At 39.1% G+C, this 23,554-nt stretch overlaps 1 protein-coding gene across 1 annotated transcript; it reads right to left on the reverse strand.

The window, feature by feature from the left end:
- Positions 1 to 698: 698 nt before the first annotated feature.
- Positions 699 to 17,929, reverse strand: LOC148116273 (vomeronasal type-2 receptor 26-like). The gene is made up of 3 exons (XM_087883576.1): positions 17,901 to 17,929; positions 6,710 to 6,894; positions 699 to 1,603 (listed from the first exon to the last, which is right to left on the reverse strand). Exons 1-3 carry the CDS (start codon positions 17,927 to 17,929, stop codon positions 699 to 701), a joined length of 1,119 nt encoding a protein of 372 aa, XP_087739702.1.
- Between the last annotated feature and the right edge of the window lie 5,625 nt (positions 17,930 to 23,554).

The following is a 23,554-nucleotide window of genomic DNA, read 5'->3' on the forward strand; positions in this document are numbered from 1 at the left end:
GGAAACAAGGTCATAATTGGGCCATAAATTACGTGGAGCAGAGCTGGTTTCACTTGGGTATGTGCTGACATGTTGCTCCTAATAAATAACTGGATTGCTTTTGAAGCTTGGCTCAAGGCTCATGGTTTAATTAGGGCATCCATTAGAACCCTGACACTCAGTTTATCTTCTGGGGTGTTAGCTATTCCTGCTGGTCAGTTGGGACAATTGAGTGGGAGACTGCCCTTATGAGGTTGATCTTATTCTGTGCTTGGTTGCCACATTATATTTTAGGTTTTGGATTTATATATTTGTTGTTACTGTCATTATTGTTGTTACAATCATTATTTTATGTTTGTGTTGTACACCGCCCGAAGCCCTAATGAGAAGAGGCAAAGGAAAGCAGTCGACCAATGAGAAAAGAGGGTAGAAAGTAACACTTTTTTCTCCATTCCCTCAAAATTGGCATGAAGGAGAAGTTCTTCCAGATGTTTCCCTCAATCAGGATAAAGATTCAGAAGAAGAGGAGAGATCAACCAGGAGCAAAGAAGGAGGGAGTGATTGTTGCTGATTAACAGATATTTTATCATTAGTCATATAACATGATATACAAATATTGAATGGAAAAAGCATCTCTCTCATTTCACTATTTTTTAAAAATCAGATGAAATACAAAAATGCCCTAAACTCAGAACAAAAGTTCCCAGTCCCTTTATAAGTCAGAGATTCTTGTGCCTCATTATATTCTCTCTACAATTCAGATTGGGCCTCAATAGGATAATGAAGCATTTGGGAAAAAAGATACAAGCAAAGAGACCAGCCCCAGAAGCCAAAATGGAGAAGATCTCCACAGCCACCATGGACTTCCCTTTGGTGCTCAGGTAAGTGGGGAGGAAAGTGATCCAAACACTGCAAAAGACCAGCATGCTAAAAGTAATGAATTTGGCTTCATTAAAACTATCAGGCAATTTCCTAGCTAGAAAGGCCACTGTGAAACTGATAAAGGCCAGAAAACCCAGGTAGGCCAGGACAGTGTAAAACATTGAATCTGAGCCTTCATTACATTCCAAGATGATCTCTCCTACCAAGGAGTGGAAGTCCATGTTGGGAAATGGAGGAGAGGTTATCAGCCAGATGGCACAAAGAACTGCTTGGACCAGGGGACAGGCTAAGACAATGGAGTTGGTCAGTGGTTTTCCTAAGAGTTTCCTAGTCTTGTTCCCTGGCTTGGTGGCCATGAAGGCCAGAACCACCATGACAGTTTTTGCCAACACAGAGGACACTGCAAGGGAAAAGAGAATGGCAAAGGCAGTTTGTTGAAGGAGACAGGTGAGCTTCCTGGGTTTTCCAATGAAGAGGAAGGAGCAGAGGAAGCAGAGCAGGAGGGACAACAGGAGGATGTAGGTGAGATTTCGGTTGTTGGCCTTGACAATCGGTGTTTCGTGATGTTTAAGGAAAATCACCAGGACTGCAGAAGTGATCAGAGAAAGAAAAAGAGCTAGAGAAACCAAAATGTATCCCACTGTGTCTTGATAGGAAAGGAAGTGGATCTTCTTGGCAATGCAGTGGTCCTTGTCCTTGTTGGAATATTGGTCTTCTGGGCAGGGTTCACAGTGAGCGACATCTGAAATGAAGATAAAATAATACTATTAAAGTTCTTAGTCTTTGCTAAAAGTTTCAGGGGTATCTGCCATTGGCATTCTCCCTCCTTCAGTGGTGACATGGCTATTCCCTTGATTGATTGATTGATTGATTGATTGATTGATTGATTGATTGATTGGGTGATTGGGTGATTTACTAAGCACTTAATGGGGAAATCAAAAGGGGAAAATCAACCTTCATTCACAATGACTCCAGAGACAGATTAGCCTGAGACAAGGACTTGATCAGCTCCACCTGATGTGATCAGTTTGACATCAGGTCCCCTTGTGGGAGAAAAGCCGACAACTGTGGCTTTCAGTATGTGAAAGATTGACAGCTGGATTTTTCAGTTTATACTGGAACTTCTAAAGGCTCGCTGCCTTTAGAAATTCCAGTTCTAAATATTGTCCAATAACTGACAACAAAGTTATTTATTTATTTAGAAGAGTGAGGAAAATCCTCAGGGACAATTCACACCCTGGTCATCACTTATTTACCCTCCTACGATCGGGGAGGAGATACAGAAGCATAGCCAGCCACACAAACAGGCTGAAGAACAGTTTTTATCCATGGGCTTTCAGACTCCTGAATGTGAAATAACATCATAACTGTGTAGTACGATGGACTTGCAGTGCTGGTGTAACATGTTCACACTGATGCAATAGGACTGGGGGGGGGGTTGTTAATATGATTTATTGGGTTAGGGATTTTCTGTCTTTATTTTTTATTTATTTATTTTTATTTGTCAAGAACGTATTAGGTAATATTTATATATATAAGTATAAGCATGGATTGGATATATAAAATAGATACAAGTAGAGGAAACATTAGGACAGGGATGGTAGGCACACTGGTGCACTTATGTATGCCCCTTACAGACTTCTTAGGAATGGGGTGAGATCGACAGTAGACAGTCTTAGGTTAAAATTTTGCGGGTTTTGGGATGAAACCACAGAGTCAGTGGAACAACTTGCCACCAGAAGCTGTGAACGCTCCAACACTGGAAGTATTTAAGAAGAGATTGAACAGTCACTTGTCTGAAATGGTATAGGGTTCTCTGTCTGAGCAGTGGGTTGGACTAGAAGACCTCCAAGGTCCCTTCCAATTCTGTTATCCTATACTTCGAATTCACTCATTCAGAATTTCTGTATAAGAAAAAGTTAGTGAGCCCAGATTGATGGATCTCCTCTTACTCTGACAAGTCTATCAGTTTCATGGGAAATGAATAACGCTGCCAGAAGCAAACAATAAATAATAGAAATCAAAGCATGGACCACACATCCCATTATTTCAGGACAATATCGCTCCTGTTGAAGTAGGAGTGAAAAGGCTCCTAGGCAGTGGTGAAATGCTCCTGGTTCGGACCGGATCACTTGATCCGGTAGTGATGGCGGCGGGTGGTTCGGAGAACTGGTAGCAAAACTCCATGCCCACCCCCACCCATGCCCAGCTGAGCAGCGCGATCATCAGAGGCTTTTTTTAAAATTATTTTTAAAAGCATTTTTTCTACAACCTCTTCGGCCGAAGACGTTGTAGAAAAAATGGTTTTGAAAGGAAAAAAAAGCCTCTGACGATCAGGCAACTCAGCTGGATCGTCAGAGGCTTTTAAAAGCATTTTTTTCGGCCGAAGAGGTTGTAGAAAAAATGCTTTTAAAAGTAAAAAAAAAAGTTGACCATGCCCACTCAGTCACATTAAAAAAAAACCCACCAAGCCACGCTCACAGAACCAGTAGTAACAAATTTTACATTTCACCACTGCTCCTAGAGAACCCATAAATAGTATCCTGAAACTATTCTGTATTAGATAGTTGTGGAGTGAGAAGGGTGGTCTGTGGGGCAGGAAAGCTTAAGTACAAACACAGAAGGGTTGTGCTGAAAACTATCAATAGTTTTCGATCAATAAATATTTTTCTATCAAGAACTATCAATAGAAATCCTAATCATATCAGAAATGACAAATAAATCAAAATTTTGACCCATGTCTTCCTTGATCTTGGAAGATCTACATTTGAAGAGTGCTCTACCTGTCTGATTAGAAATGGTCCCTTCTGGACAAGCATCACACTGGTAGCAGCAAACCAGCTTGTCCTCTGGAACTCTTCTCCTCTCTCCTGCATGGCACCTCTTCGTGCCACACCTGGCCAAGGGCACCTTCTGAAAGATAAAAAGCAAATGCTTGAGGTGGCTTTAGCAATGAACATGTTTCATTTAATTCTTCTCCACATTCTTGTTTCCATCTTTAGAATGCCTTCAAAAGAAATGCGTGAGCTTGGTCTACCAGAAATCATGGGGGATTTCAGGGAAAAGTGGCACTCCCAAACCCACCAATGGATGCTGGATATCAGAATTGGCACCTTGGGGTGCAAAGGAAGAATTGTGACATTGATTAACAGCTTTTCCAAAACAAAAAACTCATGAGGATCCATTGAAAGAGAATAGTCCATGGACATAAGTTTTGGAAGTTCTAATTGCCTCCTGTGTTTCAAGAAATATTTTCCAATCTTTTGCAAGACAAATTAGTTCTCAAATGTAAAGCTGTTTACATGGGGCCCTTATGGAAGCAGAATCTTCATCAAATTGACTCAGTTGACAAGGTTGACTCAGCCTTCCATCTTTCTAAGGTAGGTAAACTGAGGACCCAGTTTGTGGGACAATAAGGTGACTTTGTATAAATATGCAAAAGTATGAAGGCTATTGCTTAATGCATTGTAAGCCGCCCTGAGTCTCTGGAGAAGGGCGGCATATAAATCAAATTAAAAAAAATGGCTGCACTATTTTCTGAGTGTGGATGATCTGCATCCCCAGGAGAATATGAGTCTTTCCCTGAGAAAATTTCAGCTCACCTTTGTAGGCCACACGATTGCATCCAAATTAATGGTGAAATCCTGGCCAGGAGGAGCCCTAGGATCTATCTGCCCAACTTTGATATAGACAAAAGATTGATTGGGGAACCAAAACCAGTTGAGAAGATCATAACGAGAAGATCCCAGTCCATCTTCTGAGAAGAAGACTTCATCTCCAGCACTGTTGTTGAACTGGACTTTCTTCAAATAGGGAAGAAGCTGAAAGGAAACAGATCTTCAGACATTGGAGTGTTTGCTGAAAGCCACTCATGAGACATCATGGCATCTATCATTCTGTGGTCGCCAACATCCTAGATTATGATCTCTGAGGACCTTGAGGAGTTCCCTTGGTGGAGGTCTAAGTAATCAGGATTAACACCAAATATTTGTCTCCTTCTTTATCATTATCCACTATCCTGGCTTCTTCAACTCTGGATTCATCACAATCATACCTACATACAAATATTGTAAAGATACACTCCAAAATTTATTGTATGTTTTTGCTCCCACGATATTTATCTTATACATGCTTGACAAATAAATAAATAAAATAAAAATAAAGTACATAAGAAGTCACAGAAATTACCTGCCATGATTGGATATTTGAGATCTTCTTTCCAAGCTTCAGCATAGCTGGTCGTGCTCCTGATCCGTAAATTGCATGTAATGCGTGTGCCACAGCATAAATGGCATTGTAGATATTGTAACTTTCACCTGTCATGCTTCTTTCAAAAATTAAAGATGGTATGTTCTGTAAATTCTCTTTTCCTGTACATGGAGGTACAGGAAAACCAGGTCCCTTTTGAGGGACCTGGTTTGATCTTTGGATCTTGCAGTCAAAGACCGACTCCCACCATAGTGGGAGAAAGAAGTCCCCTTGTGGATTCAAAGGGTCCAAAGACAGGAGGAATTGGCTGAATTCTGATAAATCACTGGTGTGGTCCCTAAAATGCAAAGCCCCATGAAAGGGTTTCATTACTTTCAGTAGGCTTCGATATCCCTTCACAGTAAATTTGGAATGTGAAATTAAGATCCAAACATTCTGATATAATGTTATTCTCAAGTGCTCGCGAGTAGATGCAGCCAACTGTACGTAGGCACTACTACTGGACTCTCCAAAAAGAATAATCACTTCAGCTTTAAACCAATCATTGACGACAAAAAGTGATTTGAATATTCTATTAAGCAACTCATGAAATTCAAAGATTTCCATGAAGGCCAGGCAGATCTCCTTCTCCTGGAGCATTGGCATCAGAGTTGAGATGAAACCTTCTCCCCTGTCATCTTCAGAGGCCAGAAGCCCAACCCAGTTCCACTGGAAATACAGGAGCAGCTGGATTAAACCCACATACTGAGGAGATTCCTTGGGATTATTCTGGAAGAAGGAAGGATAAACTCTTCTGTCTCCCTGAGAGGACTCAAAGCCAACACCGAGCTGGAGGAAGAGAGATTCTTCTTTTAAAGACAAAATAAAGTTTTGTGGTGAGTTTAGGGCTCCCCATTGTGTGGTTGATTACCCCACCACTCAGGCTCTCCAATTATAAATAGCCTGGCTAGGTGGCTCAGTGGCTAAGATGCTGAGCTTGTCGATCAGAAAGATCAGCATTTCGGTGGTTCGAATCCCTAATATAGGTCTCCTGTGTGAGCAGGAGAGGGTTGGACTAGATTACCTCCAAGGTCCCTTCCAACTCTGTTACTGTTATTCTGTTATTAGTAAACATAAACTTCTCCCCATCTTAGAAACAGCCCCTAGTTACACATTTTGTCTCATTGTGATATGTCAGAAGCCAAGGAATCAAACTATCAACCTGATACAGAAAATAAGCTGAATTGAAAAAGGTGGCTAGAATTTTTGAAGAAAAGTTAGGAAGAAATTGAAGAAGCTTCTTGGGTGTGGAAGTGAAATGTCTTTTGGGTTAGGAAGAAATTATTCTTGGCAAGTACAAATTTCCAGAATTATCTCATCTGTCTTTTTGTGGTTATGCAAAAGTGTATATTGGCACATAAAATATATAAATCAATTCAACTATACCATGGATTCTCTAAGTTACCTATTGTACTTCTGAAGATTCCCCCAAAACAATTCTGTGTGTTCTATTGTTTTTATATTCCACACTGTATTCAGTGAAGCCCCCTTACCTGTGGGACCTTGAAGATGCTGAAGATAGAGGCCATCTGGATTGAGGATTTCGGGTTGTCACCTCCAATGACAGAGAGCAGAAGGTCCTGCCTGTCACATTTATAACCTGGGACCACTTGACCTCGTGTGGAGAGAAGGGAGAGGCTGATTAATGAAATATTCCTCTCAATCTGGCAATTGTCATAGATGTGGAAGCCAAGAGTGATATTTGGAAGGAGATTCGAATCCTTGTTGATCTCTTTGACTGAAAACACCAAGGCCAGGAGCTGCTGGTAATTCTTGGATTCAACTCTATAGTGAGAAAAAACATTGGGGAACATTGCAGGAGCCTTGCTGGTACAGTGGTCTACGCACCCTGTTATTAACACAGCTGCCTGCAATTTACTGCTGGTTCAAATCTCTCCAAGGCTCAAGGTTGACTCAGCCTTCCATCCTTTCTAAGGTAGGTGAAATGAGGACCCAGTTTGTGGGGGCAATAAGCTGACTTTGTATAAATATACAAAAGGATGAAGGCTATTGCTTAGCGCATTGTAAGCTGCCCTGAGTCTCCGGAGAAGGGCGGCATATAAATTTAAATTAAATAAATAAATAAAATTGCAGAAAAACTTGTGTGTTCTTGTGAAAATTCCCTTATCTTTTGTGGTGGTCTTTGGCACAGGAATCCCCAGGTTCCATTGGCTTTGGGGTTTTTTAAAGGATATTCCTTGATTAACATTTGTTGGATTTTTAGAAAGGATAAAATCCTGTCCGTCCCCTTCATGGACCATTTATATCACTCTATTGTTCCTCCCTTCTTCATTTTGCTCCAGTGGCTATAATCTTTCCCAATTATGCCTCTACATCCTAGTCATTTTGGTTCTCTCTTGGAGAAGATAGAGGGATAAAATTAATTTCACATGAAGTGTTAATAACAGTTTATACTATCTTGGTAAAACCACATTTGGAATATTGCATCCAGTTTTGGCCACCATGATATAAGATGTTGAGACTCTAGAAAAGAATCCAGAGAAGATTAGGGGACTGGAGACTAAAGCCTATGAAGAACAGTTGCTGGACTTGGATATGTCTAGTTTAATGAAAAGAAGGACTAGGAGTAATATGATAGCAGTGTTCCAATGTTTGAGGGGCTGCCACAGGGAAGAAGGGGTCAACCTATTCTCCAAAGCACCTGAAGGTAGGACAACCTAGAGTTCCAAAGCGCAATAGCACTGAAAGATCTCTGGATCAACTTTTCTGTACCTGAAGGCAGAGCAAGGAGCAATGGTTAATAATAATAATCTACATTCCAATGAAACTTACGCCGTTAGGAAGGAATGCCGTGATGGGTCATTTTGAAAGTTTAGGACACTAATGGAAACAAAGGTCTGCAGGTGTAAATCCCCACCAATAATGAGATCACCACAATTGTAATAGTCCCATTTTCCCTGTAAAGAGGCACTGGACACACATATGGTTTGCCTTCTCTTAGCAACAGCTGGAGGAAGGAGCCAGAAGAGCAGCAGCAGAAGAGGCAGCTCAGTCATTCTTGTCATTCACCACAATATAAAAATAGATGTTAAGACTCTGGAAACAGTACAGAGAAGAACAAAAAAGAAAAAAAAATGATTAGGTTGAAGAGTGGTTACAAGAATTGGGTATGTCTAGTCTAATGAGCCATGGTGGCACAGTGGTTAGAATACAGTACTGCAGGCTAATTCTACTGGCTGCTGACTGCCAGCAGTTCGATTCTCACCAGCTCAAAGTTGACTCAGACTTCCATTGTCTGTAAAATGAGGACCCAGATTGTTGGGGGCAATATGCTGACCCTGTAAACTGCTTAGAACTGCACTGTGAAGTGGTATATAAGTCTAAGTGCTATTGCTATTGGTATTGCTAAGGCAACGAAGGACTAGGGGAGACACGATACTGCTGTTCCAATATTTGAGAGGCTCCTACAAAGACGAGAAGGTAAAACTATTTTCCAAAGGACCAAAAAGCAAGATGAGAAACAATGGATGGAAACTAATCAAGATGAGAAGCAACCTAGAATTAAGGATAAATTCGGAGAGAAATTGACCAATGGAACAGCCTGCCTTCAGAAATTGTGGGTGCTCCATCTCTGGAGGCTTTTAAAAAGAGACTGGAGAGTCATTTGTCTGAAATCATATACAGTCTCCTGCACAAGCAGAGGTTTGAACTAGAAGATCTCACTGTTCCGTTCCAACTCTATTATTTTGTGTTCTATGTCTTCTTCCCTCCTAGATCAGAAATCAAGGTTTGTGCAGAAGCTCAATTGTAGGTAGCACATGAAATCCCACCAGAGCTTTGGCACCATAGAGAGAGGCTATGCCACCTGGATGGCCCCAGGCCAAATTGATATCAACCATAATTCTTCTTATCTGTGTCTGCTCTGTGACCAAAGAGAAAACTAAGGCCAGCTGAGTCTCACCAAAACCAGGAGCTGTTCTTTTCAAGGCAAGGTATATGACATGTCCTTCCTCCACTGGGAGACATCAGAGCATATTTTTTAAAGCTGGTTTTAGCTTTGAAGATTTGTGAGTGTAGAAATCCACAGGGGATTCATTATGAATTACTGTTCTTCTGATAATTGCAATGAAAAGCTATTGCCCTAGCCATTTAGCACTAGAATTTGTCTGCAAACCATAAGGGGAAAGACATGTTTGTATCTTTTGTTGTTAATCCATAGAGCAGATGCCTTTGAGAGTCAAAGAGAAGTTGGGTATTTGACCTACATGAAATGGAGTACCTGCACATAAAATGGAATGTGTTGTACGCCATAGTTTGTTCAGATGGTATTAATGGTAACAGGACATAGTGGTAAGGACAATCAGTTATACTTTAGTAAGCATGAGCAATAATAATGTAATCTGGTTTATTTAACCCACATAGCTAGGTATGAAAATAGAAATGTGCTTATTGCATAGATCTGGAGATAGATATCTCAAGATGTTAAACTCTACACAAGTATATAGAGTACAGGGAGCCATGTTCAGATTTGTACATTGGGGAAACAAAACAACCACTTCATAAACTCATGGCACAACACAAGAGAACAAACCCATCAGGACATGTTTCGGCAGTCGATCTGCATTTAAAAGACAAAGGCCACTCTTTTGAAAACAGCAAAATCCATATTTTGTACAGAGAGGACCACTGGTTTGAAAGAGGGGTCAAGGAGGCCGTGTGTGTGTGTGTGTGTGTGTGTGTGTGTGTGTGTGTGCAGTGCAGCCCTCCTCCTGTGGACCGTTTTTGCTCCCAGGAGGCTGCAGGAAGGCCTACTCGTCCCAAAATGGGGCAGGGAGGTCACACATCCCCCCATGGCCTGTTTTTGCTCCCAGGGGGTTTTACCCTTTTACCCAACAACTTGTTTTTTTAAATGTCCAATTTGGGTATAAATCTGAGGATTTGTTTGTGGATAAATGATTTTCTGACAGATAGGCCACAGTCAGTAAGGATAGGATCTCATCATTACTTTACTCTGATACTAAGCACAGGAGCCCCCAAAGGTTGTGTGCTAAACCCTTTCCTTTATTTCTTGTACACACATGACTCCACCCCATTGTATAACACCAACACAATTATTACACTTGTGAATGACACAACAGTGGTGGGGCTCATTAATAAGAACAATGAGTCTGCTTACAGGAAGGAAGTACAAGGGCTGAGATTGTGGTGTAATAAAAATAATCCCACACTTAACACCACAAAAACTAAAGAATTTATAATTGAGTTCAGGAGGAAGAGAGATGTACATTTACCAATGTACATAAATGGCGAGGAGGTGGAGAGGGTGGGTAGTTTTAAATTTCTGGGCTTTGGACTTTGGACTTTCATGGACTATGAATGTTAACATGCTTGTGAAGAAGGCACAGAAGAGGCTGTACTTCCTGAAAATGCTCAGGAAGATAAATCTATCTCAGCATCTACTTCTGTCCTACTATCGCAGCACCATTGAGAGTGACCTGACATAGGCATTCTTGCATAGTATTTATTTATTTATTTATTTATTTATTTATTTATTTATTTATTTATTTATTTATTTATTTATTGGTTCGATTTATATGCTGCCCTTCTCTGGACACTCAGGGCGGATTACAATGCATTAAGCAATAGCCTTCATACTTTTATATATACCTGTTTAGTAGGGCTTTCGCGCCCCCCCCCAGCGGTGTTCTTTTTTATACAAAGTCAGCTTATTGCCCCCACAGTCAGGGTCCTCATTTTACCTACCTCGGAAGGATGGAAGGCTGAGTCAACCTTGAGCCTGGTGAGATTTGAACTTGCAGTAATTGCAGGCAGCTGGTGTTACTTAACAGCACTTTAATCTGCTGCACTACCAAGGCTCATTTTGATGTACGAAATGTTCTAGCATAACTTAAATATTTAGCCACGGTGGCACAGTGGTTAGAGCACAGTACTGCAGGCTACTTCTGCTGCCTGCCGGCAGTTCAAATCTCACCAGGCTCAAGGTTGACTCAGCATTCCATCCTTCTGAGGTCAGCAAAATGAGGACCAATTTTTTTTGGGGGGTGGGGCAATAATCTAAACCTTAGAGAGGGCTGTAAAGCACTGTAAAGCAGTATATAAGTCTAAGTGTTATTGCTAGTGCTATTGCTGTTTGTAATATAGTAGAACACAGTAGAATAGAATAGAATTCTTTTTTTTTAAATTTTTTATTGTAAACAAACATACACATATAGACATAAACGTTAAAACAAACTAGACATAAACTAACTATACAGTGAAATCAAGTCACATAACTTGAACTTTGAAAGTAGAGTTACTTCGGTAATTGTATATCAGTATGTCTATATATATTATCTTTCATCTTGTATCAATGTTTATATAACGATATTTCCTTTTATTTCCTTATTTTTGTATCATTGGGTGGTAATCTCTTATTTCGTGTCTTTTTTATCTAGCCATTTGTACCATTCTTGCCAAATTAAGTAAAAGTCTGTATCTTCTTTTCCTTGTATTTCTTTGGTCAATTTGTCCATTTCTGCACATTCCATAATTTTTTGTATTATTTTTTCTTCTGGTGGCGTGTTTTCCAATTTCCACATTTGTGCGAAAACGATTCTAGCTGCAGTTAGGATGTGTATTATCAAGTATTGTGTCTCTTTTTTATAGTCCTTTGTCAGTATACCTAATAGGTAAGTTTCCGGTCTGAGGGGTACTTTTTGGGCGGTAATTTCTTCCAGCTGACTTTGAATTGTTTTCCAAAATTTTTTGACTTTGGGGCATGACCACCACATGTGGTAGTAAGTCCCCTTCTGTATTTTACACTTCCAACAGTTCTGATTAGTGTTGGGAAACATCCTTGCCAACCGTGCAGGGGGGAGATGCCACCTATAAAACATCTTGTACATGTTTTCTTTGTAGGGCACGGACATTGTCAGCTTGGTATTTACTTTCCATATTTTTTCCCAATTCTCTAGGTTAATATTATATCCAAAATTTTTAGCCCAAATGATCATATTTTCCTTCACCACTTCTTCTTCCAATTTATTTATTTATTTATTTATTTATTAATCAAATTTCTATACCGCCCTACTCCCGAAGGACTCAGGGCGGTGAACAGCCAAGATAAAATACAGACAATACAAATATTAAAAATCCCTTAAAATTATTAAATATTTCGGCCGAAACACAGATTAAAACACCCAATTTATAAAATCACGAATTAAAAAATTTAAAATTTAAGAATTTAAAACAGGGGAGTTAGGCCAGGCCAGCCAATTTGTATTTTAATAGATAATTATATATTTTAGTTATTAATTTGTCATCTGATTGCATTATAATTTTATCTAATTCATTTCTTTCTTTTTGGATTCCAAATTTTTCCATATCGCTTTTATATCTTGATTTTATCTGTAAATACGGCCACCAATCAATATCCTTGCCCTGTTGTCTCAGTTCCTCTCTTGTTTTCATATCTCCCTCTGTATTCAACAATTCATCATAGGTTTTCATCCTGTCTGTGTCCATTGTATTCGGGTAGATTTGGGCCTCCATGGTTGATAGCCATCTTGGGATTTTGTCGTAGTGTTTTCTCCTTATTTCAGTCCAAATTTTTGCCAGTGCTCCTCTGATATAATGTCTCCTGAAGTGTTCATGTTGTCTGGGCTTTTCCTCCCATAGAAATGCGTGCCAGCCTTTTGACAAGTTAAATCCTTCTAGTGCTAGTGTTCGTTTATCTTTGAGTGTCATCCAATCCTTAATCCAAGTTAGAGCTGTTGCAGTGTAATAGGTTTGCCAATCTGGTAGTCCCAGGCCACCCCTTTCTTTAGTGTCCTGCAGGTGTTTCAGTTTAATCCTGGCTCTTTTTCCTTGCCATAAGTACTTTAATGTCATTTTGTCAAGGTCTTTGAAGTATGATTTTCCTGGGTTTATTGGTATTGTTCTAAATAGATATAGTATTTTTGGTAGGATTGTCATTTTAATTGAAGCGATTTTGCCTAGTAGTGATAATTTCAATTTACTCCATACCTCTAAGTCCTTCTGGATTTGTTTGGCCAATTTGATGTAATTGTCTTCTTTGAGGGATGATACCTTATTAGTGAGCCAGATTCCTAGATATTTTATTTTTGTTATTGTTTGTATTCCTAATGTCTCTTCCAATTCTTTCTCCTGGGTTTTTGTCAAATTTTTGGTTAGTAGTTTTGTTTTTTGCCTATTAATTCTCAATCCTGCCACTTCGCCATATTGATCTATCTTCCTTAGTAAATTCAGTCCTGATTGTTTTGGTCGTTCTAAGATGAATACTACATCGTCCGCGAATGCTTGTAATTTATACTCCTGGTTTTTTGTTCTTAATCCTTTTATTTCATTGTCGTTCCTAATTTCATTCAACAGTGGTTCCAATGCTAATATATATAATATAGGAGAGAGAGGACATCCTTGTCTCACTCCCTTAGATATTTTGAATTGGTCTGTTGTCTCTCCGTTTATCCATATTTTTGCAATTTGGTCTGAGTATATTGTTTTAATCATATTTAAAAATTTGTCGCCGGTTCCCATTTTTTCTAATTGCAGTATTAAGAATCCCCAATTAAGATTGTCGAACGCCTTTTGTGCGTCAAGGAAGAGTAGGGCCATCTTTTCATTCGATTTTTGCTCATAATATTCCAGTATATTAATTATTGTTCTTGTGTTCTTGTTAATTTGCCTGTTTGGAATGAATCCATTTTGATCAGGATGGATGTAATTCACGATAATTTTCTTCATTCTCTGGGCCATGATTGATGTAAATAGTTTATAATCTACGTTTAGAAGTGATATAGATCTGTAGTTTTTGGTTTGGGTGAGATCTGAGTCTTCTTTGGGTATCAGAGTGATGATTGTTTCAATCCATGATTTAGGAATTTTGGCTTCTAAGATTGCTTCATTTAGGACTTGTAGTAAAATATCATCTATTGGCTGGTATTCGATTTTGTAAAATTCCGCTGGGATGCCGTCTGGACCTGGTGTTTTATTGTTGTTCAGCTTCTTCTTTGCTTCCATTAATTCTGACATCGATATTGGTTTGTTCAAGAGTTCTCTTTGAGTTTCCTTTATTTCTAGAATGTTGGATTTATTTATATATTCTTTCACTTTTTCCAATTGAATTTCTTCCTGTGCATATAGTTCCTGATAAAAATTTCTTACGATTCACTTTTTTTCTTCGTCCATGTGCTGTAATTGCCCTTGTTCATCTTGTAGTTGGTGTATTATTTTTTTTTCTTTTTCTTTCTTTAGTTTATAAGCCAACCAACGTCCTGTTTTATTTGCGAATTCGAATTGGTTTTGTTTTGCCATTTTGATTTTCCTAGCTATTTCTGTTGTTGTTATTAGATTTATTTCATGTTTGATGAGATTTATTTTCCCCTTGATCTCTTTCTTGTCGGGTCTGTTCTGTAATTCTGCTTCCTGTTTTCTGAGCTCAATCAATAAATTGTTTCTTCTTTGCTGTTTCTCTCTGTTTTTCTTCGCCTTAAATGAGATTGTTAATCCTCTTATTTATGCTTTTGTAGTGTCCCATAGGACTTGTAATGATGTTTGTTCCCTGTTATTTATTTGGAAGAATATCTCCATCTCTTTCTTTATCATCTCTATATATTCTTTATCTTTAATGATCTCTCTGTCCATCATCCATCGTCCCCTTTTTGGCTGGCCTTTCCAGACTATTGTTATAGGACTGTGGTCTGCCCATACATTCGGTGTGATTTCAATTTCTTTTATATTTTCTCTTAATTCTGCAGTCATCCAGGCCATGTCTATTCTGGACCAGGACTGATGGGGATTTGAGTAATAAGTGTACTGTTTTTTAGTTTTATTCAGTTCTCTCCAGGCATCTTTCAATTGTAACTCTTGAATCATATCCTTAAAAGAATCAGGTAGTGTCTTTTTCCTAGAGTTATTTTTTTTTGTTACTTTGGTAGTCATAGTTCATGTCAACGATTGCATTGTAGTCCCCTATTATACATAGATGTTCGTAGTCTAATTCTTTAATTTTATCATGTATCTTTTTAAAATATTCTTTTTGGCTCCCGTTCGGGGCATATATTGATATCAATAACATATTTCGGGTCTCCATCTTAATATCTATCATTAGTATCCTGCCATCTTCATCTGTGTAAATTTGTTTTGCCTGGATATGGCTTTTAATGTATACTGCGATACCTCTTTTTTTTTTATCTGATAGTGAGGTGAATAGTGTTCCAAGTTTTCTGTTTTCTAGTAACTGTTGATGTTGTTTTTTGATATGTACTTCTTGTAGGTTGATAATATCTATATCTAATTTTTGAAGTTTTCTAAAAGTGTGTGTTCTTTTGGTTGGTAGATTAAGGCCGTTTATATTAATTGAGATTAATTTCAACTCTCGTCCCATTTCCTTTAGTTTTTCTTTATTAGTTTAAGTTTACTTGTGTTTCTTGTTACCATATGTGTTTTCTCCCTAGCCCCTTCTCTCTCCATCTTCTCCCTTTCCCTAGGCTCCTTCTCTTCCTTTCCTTTTTTTATTTCCCCCGTGGGGTGTTCCTGGTTTACATTATCTGAATCACGTCTAGTTTCCTGTTCCTCTTCTATTATAAAGTGAGTGTCAAAGAATTCTTGTGCCTTCTCTATCGTATCGATTTTATATTTTTTGTCGTCCCAAGATATTAAGATTCCCTCCGGTACCAGCCAGCGGAACATTATTTTGTGTTGAATCAGTAGGGTTGTCAAAAAATTATAGTTTTTTCTGTATTCTCTTATTCTTCTTGGAACTTGTTTTAGGGTTATTATTTCTTTCCCTTGGTAGCAGGGTTTTCCCTCTCTCATGGACATGTAAATCTCTTCTTTTACAGTTTTACGTGCGAATCTAACATGTATTTCTTTAGGTAGTTTGTTCCTACGAGCATAGTTCGTATGAACTCTATATATTTCGTCAATTTCCCTACTAATATCGCTTTTTTCCTTTTGGGTAGCCTCTACTAATATGTCTGTCATCAGGTCTCTTAGATCTTCTCCTTTTGTTTCTGCAATATTTTGAAATCGTAAAAAGAATGATGCTTTTTCTAATTCTAAATGGGTAATTGACTCTTCGAGTTCTCTATTGGATTCCATTTGATTTTGTTCGATATTGTCCATCTTTTTCTCCGTTAGGATCATTTTGGCTTCCATGTTTTGGATTCGTTCTTCGTTTTTGACTATGTTTTGTTGTATTCTCTCGATCTTATCGTCCATTTTTTTAATATTATCATTTATTTGTCCTACTTCTGATTTCAATTCCTCATGATTCTTTTTTGTTTCTTCGTGATTATTCGCAATTGTTTCTTGGGTTTTGTTCATCCCCTCCTGAATCATAGCTAGTATAGACTGTATATTCTGTATGCTGTGTGCACTGGCAGCTTTTTCTTTGTCTGTAGTTAACATCGTGTCTATGGTTTTTTGTTGTGCAGGTGAAGATTGTGTGGGTATTGGATTTGTTGTTAATTTTTTCCCTGATTTAGTTATTGTTAGTGAAGATGTTGCCATCGTTGTCTTTTGTATTAATTTTCCCCAAATTTTCATATACTAATTGATTGGGGGTGGATGAAATATCGTTATATAAGGATCGGGTTAATTAATTCGAAGGAGTTAGGGAGAAAAAACAATATTTTAACAATTCATTCTTCTATTCTTGTCCCTAAACAGTATAATGCAATTAATGCTTAAATACCGAATAATCACAATACTTAAATTCACTTTAAAATTAAACAATCTCTATATAACCTTTATATGATAGATCAATGGGATTTAAAGTTCTCTATAAATCATCTAAAGTATTCTATTGAGTTGTATCACCGTTACCAATACATGCTACCTATATTAATTATCACAGTTATTATTCCTTAATGATATCTATAACAATCTCTATGCAATATCTATATTAATATCTAACTTTCTAGTCAATATACAATATAATTCCACTTAATCAATATATTATTTTGCAATCTATATAGTTGTTTCAATAGGGTAGGAAACAGTAAGACAATAAAAGAAAAAGAAAATAATAATAATAATAATAATGTTAAATCAATTCCTTAATGTATATTATAATAATTTCAAATTTGATATTAATGTTCTTTAAGCAAAGTTAAGTAAGTTTTAAAATAGATGAAATTTGGTAATTTAGTATTTAAAGTTCTCAACTATATCACTCTCAGATCAATTGGGGTTGCTTCCTTCTCCTATCCTTCTTCCTTCGTTCTTCAGTTCGCCTTCTTTTCACCCGGCTGTCCCAGTTCTATTTCAATATCCTCTATTAAATCCGTAAGTAAATCAATTGTTCCAATATTCCTGTGTAGCAAGTTGTATCTCCTTTACCAACAGCGTCAATGTATCTAATGTCTCACTACGAGTCTCGTGTCTGTAGTTGAATTTATTATTGTCGCTGGATACAAAGTGAAAGTTTTCTTCTCCAAATCCTCAGTCCGCCATTCGCTACTGTTCAGTTGGTTTCCTTCCGCTCACAACGATCTTAAAAAAGTCTCAGTTCTTTAGGTTCACTTTCAACAATCTTTCTCTTAAATAGTCCTTTTTTTCCTCTGTTAAGTCAAATTGTATTATTTTAAGGTTATAATCCACCGCTTACTTATAATCCTCTTTGTCTGTCACTCGTTCCTTTCGCCTGTCAAAACTGCGTTGTCACTGTGTGTATTGAGCTTCGCTCCGATCACTATCTCTCGCCGCTTGCTTGACGATCTTGCCGCCGCTTTTTGGAGTCCTATTCTCGCCAATGTATTTAGGTCCTTATGATTATACCTTTATATTTCGATCTACTTAGTCTTTACCGATGTTTCTCTTGAATCTTCGCTTCCATACTTATCGGTTGACAGCGCTCCAGCCAGCCAAAATGGCTGGTTTTTTTCCTGGCTGGAATTAGGAGGGTTTCCTCTGAACCTTCAGGGTGATTGCTGTCGCACCGAGGTCCTAGAGAGTCCTCCTTTTTCTGTCGACCTCTCTGTGGTCGATAGTGCCAGAAACGGCTTCCAATCAAGAAAATTGGAACTTCGGGGATGGAGCCTCGTTCCCCTCGTTCCTTACACGCTGACGTCACCGCCGGAAGGCAGAATAGAATAGAATTCTTTATTGGCCAAGTGTGATTAGATACACAAGGAATTTGTCTTGGTGCATATGCTCTCAGTGTACATAAAAGAAAAGATACATTCATCAAGAATCATAAGGTACAACACTTAATGATAGTCATAGGGTACAAATAAGTAAAGAGCCAAGCTCATAAAATAGGCTACAATTTTCAATAGTTCCAGAAGTCTTCAACAGGAAGATGATAAACTACATAAAAAGTGAGGAGTGGTAACATTGGAAACTGTGCTGGCTTAGTGAAAAAGTTGAGTTATAATATTAATTTGAACAGAAAGCAGTGGTGTGAAATTCAAAGGTAAGGTGAATCCACTTACAGTAATAGAATAACAGAGTTGGAAGGGACCTTGGAGGTCTTCTAGACCAATCCCATCCTCAGGTAGGATCCATGATGGCGAACCTATGGCACGGGTGCCACAGCTGCCACGTGGAGCCATATCGGTGGGCACGCAAGCTCAGCTCCAACACGCATGCATGCACCAGCCAGCTGGTTTTCGGGCCTTCTGGGCCCACCAAAAGTCAGGAAACACACTGTTTCCGGCCTCCAGAGGGCCTCTGGGTGGGTGGGGAAGGCTGTTTTTGCTCTCCCCAGGCTCCTAGAAAGGCTCTGGAGCCTGGGGAGAGCAAAAAATGGGCCTACCGAGCCCACCGTGCCATCACGTGCCAAAAGTGGGGGAGCACGGGGGGGCAGGGCACATAGAATTATGTATGTAGGCACATGTGCGTGTGACCCCACCATGCTCCCCCCACTTTTGGCACGCGATGGCAAAAACGTTAGCCATCACTGTCCTATATCATTCCAGACAAATGGTTGCCCAGTCTCTTCTTCTTAAAAACCTCCAGTGATGAAGCATCTACAACTTCTGGAGGCAAGTCATTCCACTGGTTAATTGTTCTCACTGAGAGGAAATTTATCCTTAGTTCTAGGTTGGTTCTCTTCTTGATGATAAGAGAAGCATCTTAGAATCTAGCACAGGGGTTATAAGTGTAGAGGAATTGTAAAAAAAACAAAAACAAACCACCCCCACCCCCACCCCCAGATCTGAAGAAACTGCTCCAAGAGAGACCCAAATTGATTAGGATGCAAGAGGATTACTTGGGAAGGATTACAGTCATTGGAGCAAAGTGAAGAAGAAATGGGTATATAGTGTGCAGTACTGCAGGCTACTTCTGCTGCCTGCAATTACTGCAAGTTCAAATCTGTCAGGATGGGGTTGAGGTTTGTCCCTGAACCGTGAACCAGCTCACAAGCAAACACACTAGGACTGAAATAAAACTAGCAGAGGAGTCTTGTATAAAAATATACTTTACTTCAAAACGTTTAAAAAAACACTATATCTTTAAAAAGGCACATTAACAACAAAGTCTTATCTTGGTTAAATGAAGCCAGGCCATCTCCCTAAATTCCTCTCCACAATACCAAAACAGTCCATAAGAAAAAACTAACATGACATTAAACAGCTTCGGTGTCGATACATCATCGAGGTGGTAGAAGGGCAGCAGCGTAAGCTTCACAGCTAAAAGTCACCTGTGAAAAACAATTCAATCAGCAAACGTGGCTTGAAGCTCCTGGGAGGGAAACTGTCCAGCTCTCCCCACGATCGTAGCTCCAACAGCAGCAACAGTTCAGATGTTGGCTTGCGTGCTTCAACTCAGCAAAAGGCAAGCCGAAATTGGAGACTTCAAAAGGCTCCCAGCTATCTCAACTCACAGTTGCAGCTAGCTCCGTGGAAGTATCTTTACACAGCTCTTCGGCTCCTTTTCTGCTGCTATCTCTGTTGCAGTCGTCAGGACTTCTTAGCTGAGTTCTCCTCCCTTGTGCAGCTCTGCTCTGGGCTCTGCGTCCAGGTGCTTCAGCACTGGCTCTGCATCTAGGCCTAAACAACGTCTAGGCCCAAATAGCAAGCAGAAAGGTCTATGCTTATATGGGGAGTTAATCTGCAATCAACTAGGGCGGGGAAGGCTTGCAGTTAATTGCAAACAGGAGATGGCTTGATTGGATCCATACTGTTTGTAACTGATCAAGTAGCTACAGCAATTCTGAAAACACTCGTGACAAACTCTCACCAGGCTCAAGGTTGACTCAGCCTTCCATCCTTCCGAGGTGGGTAAAATGAGGACCCAAATTGTTGGGGGCAATAAGCTGACTCTGTTAACTGCTTAGAGGGGGCGTTAAAAACACTGTAAAGTACTATTGCTATTGCTATCTGAGATAGGGACAGACAAGCTTTTCTCCTTTTTCACTAAGCCATTCAACTTTAATAAAGGAACATCCTATATATATATATATATATATATATATATATATATATGTATGTATGTATGTATGTATGTATGTATATATATATATATATATATATATATATATATATATATATATATATATATATATATATATATATATATATATATGAAATATATAATCTATATCTATTTCATCTATCTATATCCCCCCCCCTCTCTCTCTAAAATAACCCAGTGAGATTTGTCTATGGAGATTCTCAGTCATCCAGGTCATGGTTGTCCCAAAGGAGCCTGGATAGCTCAGCAGACTAATGCATTGTGATTAACTCCAGCTGTTTGCAATTACTGTAAGTTCGAATCTCACCAGGCGCAAGGTTGACTCAGCCTTCCATCCTTTCTAAGGTAGGTAAATTGAGGACCCAGTTTGTGGGGGCAATAAGCTTTGTATAAAATATACAAAAGTATGAAGGCTATTGCTTAATGCATTGTAAGCCGCTCTGAGTCTCTGGAGAAGGGCGGCATATAAATCAATTTTTTTTTTTAAAAAAAAAAAAGGTGCTTTTTCAAGAGGCAACTGGATTTTCTGTTTTTTCTCTTTTGCTTCACTTCTCATCAAAGCGAAGACGTTTCACTTCTCATCGAAGAAGCTTCTTCAGCTCTGACTGGAGGTGTGGAATGGAATGAGTTATACTCCTTCCAGACAGCTGACCATTTGCATGAGATTTGTGATTTGCTTCTCCCAAAAACAACAGCAACAATAACAACAAAGGCAAGACAAACTCTGACCAGCCTGAGCTATCTAGTAATGTTTCCTAATAATTTTTGTCATCCTAGATACAAATCCATGTACTATCAGCACTTCCCAGCCTTGATATTTTCAGTCAGAGAGGTCAACAAGGATTTTGGTTCTCCTGCCCAACGTCACACTTGGCTTCCACATCTATGGCAATGTCCAGATTGAGCTATCAATTTTCTCAAACTGCCTCTCCCTGCTCTCCACTCGAAGCAAAATGATTCCTGGTTATAAATGTGACAGACAGGACCCTCTGCTCTCTGTCATCGGAGGTCTCAACTCCAAATCCTCAAGGCAGATGGCCTCCATCATCAGCATCTTCAAGGTCGCACAGGTAAGGAGGCTCCACTGGATAAGAGTATGTTAGAAGCACATGCAGAAGCCAGACTCAAAATCCAAGATTTTTGTGGGGAGAGGGGCACAGCAGGAGCATGTGACTTAGTGCTATAATTGAATTTGTTTTTATGTTATATGTGTCAAGAAATACTTTTATTGCAATTCTCAACCTATAACAGTTCATTTAGTGGCCATTCAAAGTGACAATGGCACTGAAAAGAGTGACTTATGACTGTTTTCACACTTACGACCATTGTAGCAGCTATATGGTCATCTAATCAAAATTCTGGGGCTTGGCACTTGGACACTTGGCAACTGACTCATATTTATGATGGTTACCTAGAGTTATGGGATCAATTTTTGTGACCTTCTGACAAGCAAGCCAGATGGGGAAGCCAGATTCACTTAATAACCATGTTACTAACTTAACAACTGCAGTGATTCACTTAACAATTTTGGCGAGAAAGGTCGTAAAATGGAGCAAAATTCACTTAACAAATGTTTCACTTAGCAACATGAATTTTGGATTCAATTGTGGTCGTAACTCGAGGACTACCAAAGAGATAGATAATGAGATATTTCTGAAATTCTCTACTTGCCAAGAAGAATTCCTTCCTAACATATTCTTCATAAAAGTATAGGCAACCTAACAGTACAATTTATTATCTGTGTCACGTTGATGGTTTATGTTCTTGGCTTCTGACCTGTCCCAGCCAGGCAAAATATGTAACTGATGGCTCTTGCTAAGAAGGGGAGAAGTTTAAGCCTTCCACTCAAAATGAGTCAGCATGACTGATGGGGCAGGAAACAACACAATGGGAACCTTTAAAGTCACCATAAAAGTTTACTTTGTCTTTGAAAGATGAATCTCACTTTCTCCAGCTTGGTGTTGGCTTTGAGTTCTCTCGAGAAAGCGGAACAGCTTATCCTTCCTTCTTCCAAGTTAATCAGAATGAATTTCCTCAATATGTGGGTTTAGTTCAGCTGCTCCTGCATTTCCAGTGGAACTGGGTTGGTCTTCTGGCCCCTGAAGATGACACTGGAAAACGTTTCATCTCATCTGTGACACCGATGCTCGAGGAGAAGGCCTTCACTGAAACATTGAAATCTGATGATAAATACATTGCAGTGATAAAGTTGCTTCACATTTTCAAAGCCTGGCTTAAACATGAAGTGATTATTCTGTATGGAGATTCCTCTATTATTGCATACATTCAGGTAGCTGTGCATCTGTCTGAACCACCAGGAAAAATATCCTTTCAGAAAGTTTGAATCTTAACTTCCCATTGGAAACTTAGTCTAGGGAAATCTCAAAACATATTGCAACTTATAAAGCCCTTCCATGGAGCTTTGCATTTTAGGGATCATACCGGGGATGTCTCAGAATTCAGACGTTTCATCCTGTCATTAGACCTTTGAACCCACAAGCAGAAATCTTTCTCCCACCAACTACGGTGGCATAGTTCTAGGTTGTCCAAGCCTAAAATTTCAAACCTGGTGGCATAAGGTATTCTGTTGTGAGCAGAGGAGTGGAGGACTCTTCTTGTGAAATACCTCTGGACTCGCTCAATTGTATTAATGTCCGATATACAGTGCGGGTTCCAGACAGACGAGCTGTATTCTAGAATTCGTCTAGCAAAGGTTTTGCATGCCCTAGTTTGCAGTACATTTTTTAAAAAGCATTTTCATTCACCATATCAAACATTTCTCTTTTCTCTTTCAGAAGGTGCCCTTTGCCAGGTGTGGCATGAAGAGGTGCCATGCAAGAGAAAGGAGGAGAGTTCCAGAGGGCAAGCAGGTTTACTGCTACCAATGTGCCCCTTGTCCAGAAGGGACCATTTCTAATCAGACAGGTAGAGCAGATTTCAAATGTAGATCTTTCAGAATCAAGCAAGACATTCAATAAATGATAGTATTAACCTTTTTTGGCCATTTTTGGTGGGATCAATATGTTGCAAGGTATTTATATTT

Source organism: Pantherophis guttatus, chromosome 1, assembly GCF_059756535.1.
Source record: "Pantherophis guttatus breed Tessera chromosome 1, ASM5975653v1, whole genome shotgun sequence".
NCBI classification, from domain to species: domain Eukaryota; kingdom Metazoa; phylum Chordata; class Lepidosauria; order Squamata; family Colubridae; genus Pantherophis; species Pantherophis guttatus.

Coding starts and splice junctions, on each gene's coding strand:
- LOC148116273 (XM_087883576.1), bottom strand. CDS start 17,929: ATGGAAGCGAAGATTCAAGAGAAACATCG. Junction 6,895..17,900: donor AAGATTCAAGAGAAACATCG/GTAAAGACTAAG, acceptor TTCTCACTATAG/AGTTGAATCCAAGAATTACC. Junction 1,604..6,709: donor ACGAGGTCAAGTGGTCCCAG/GTTATAAATGTG, acceptor TCTTCATTTCAG/ATGTCGCTCACTGTGAACCC.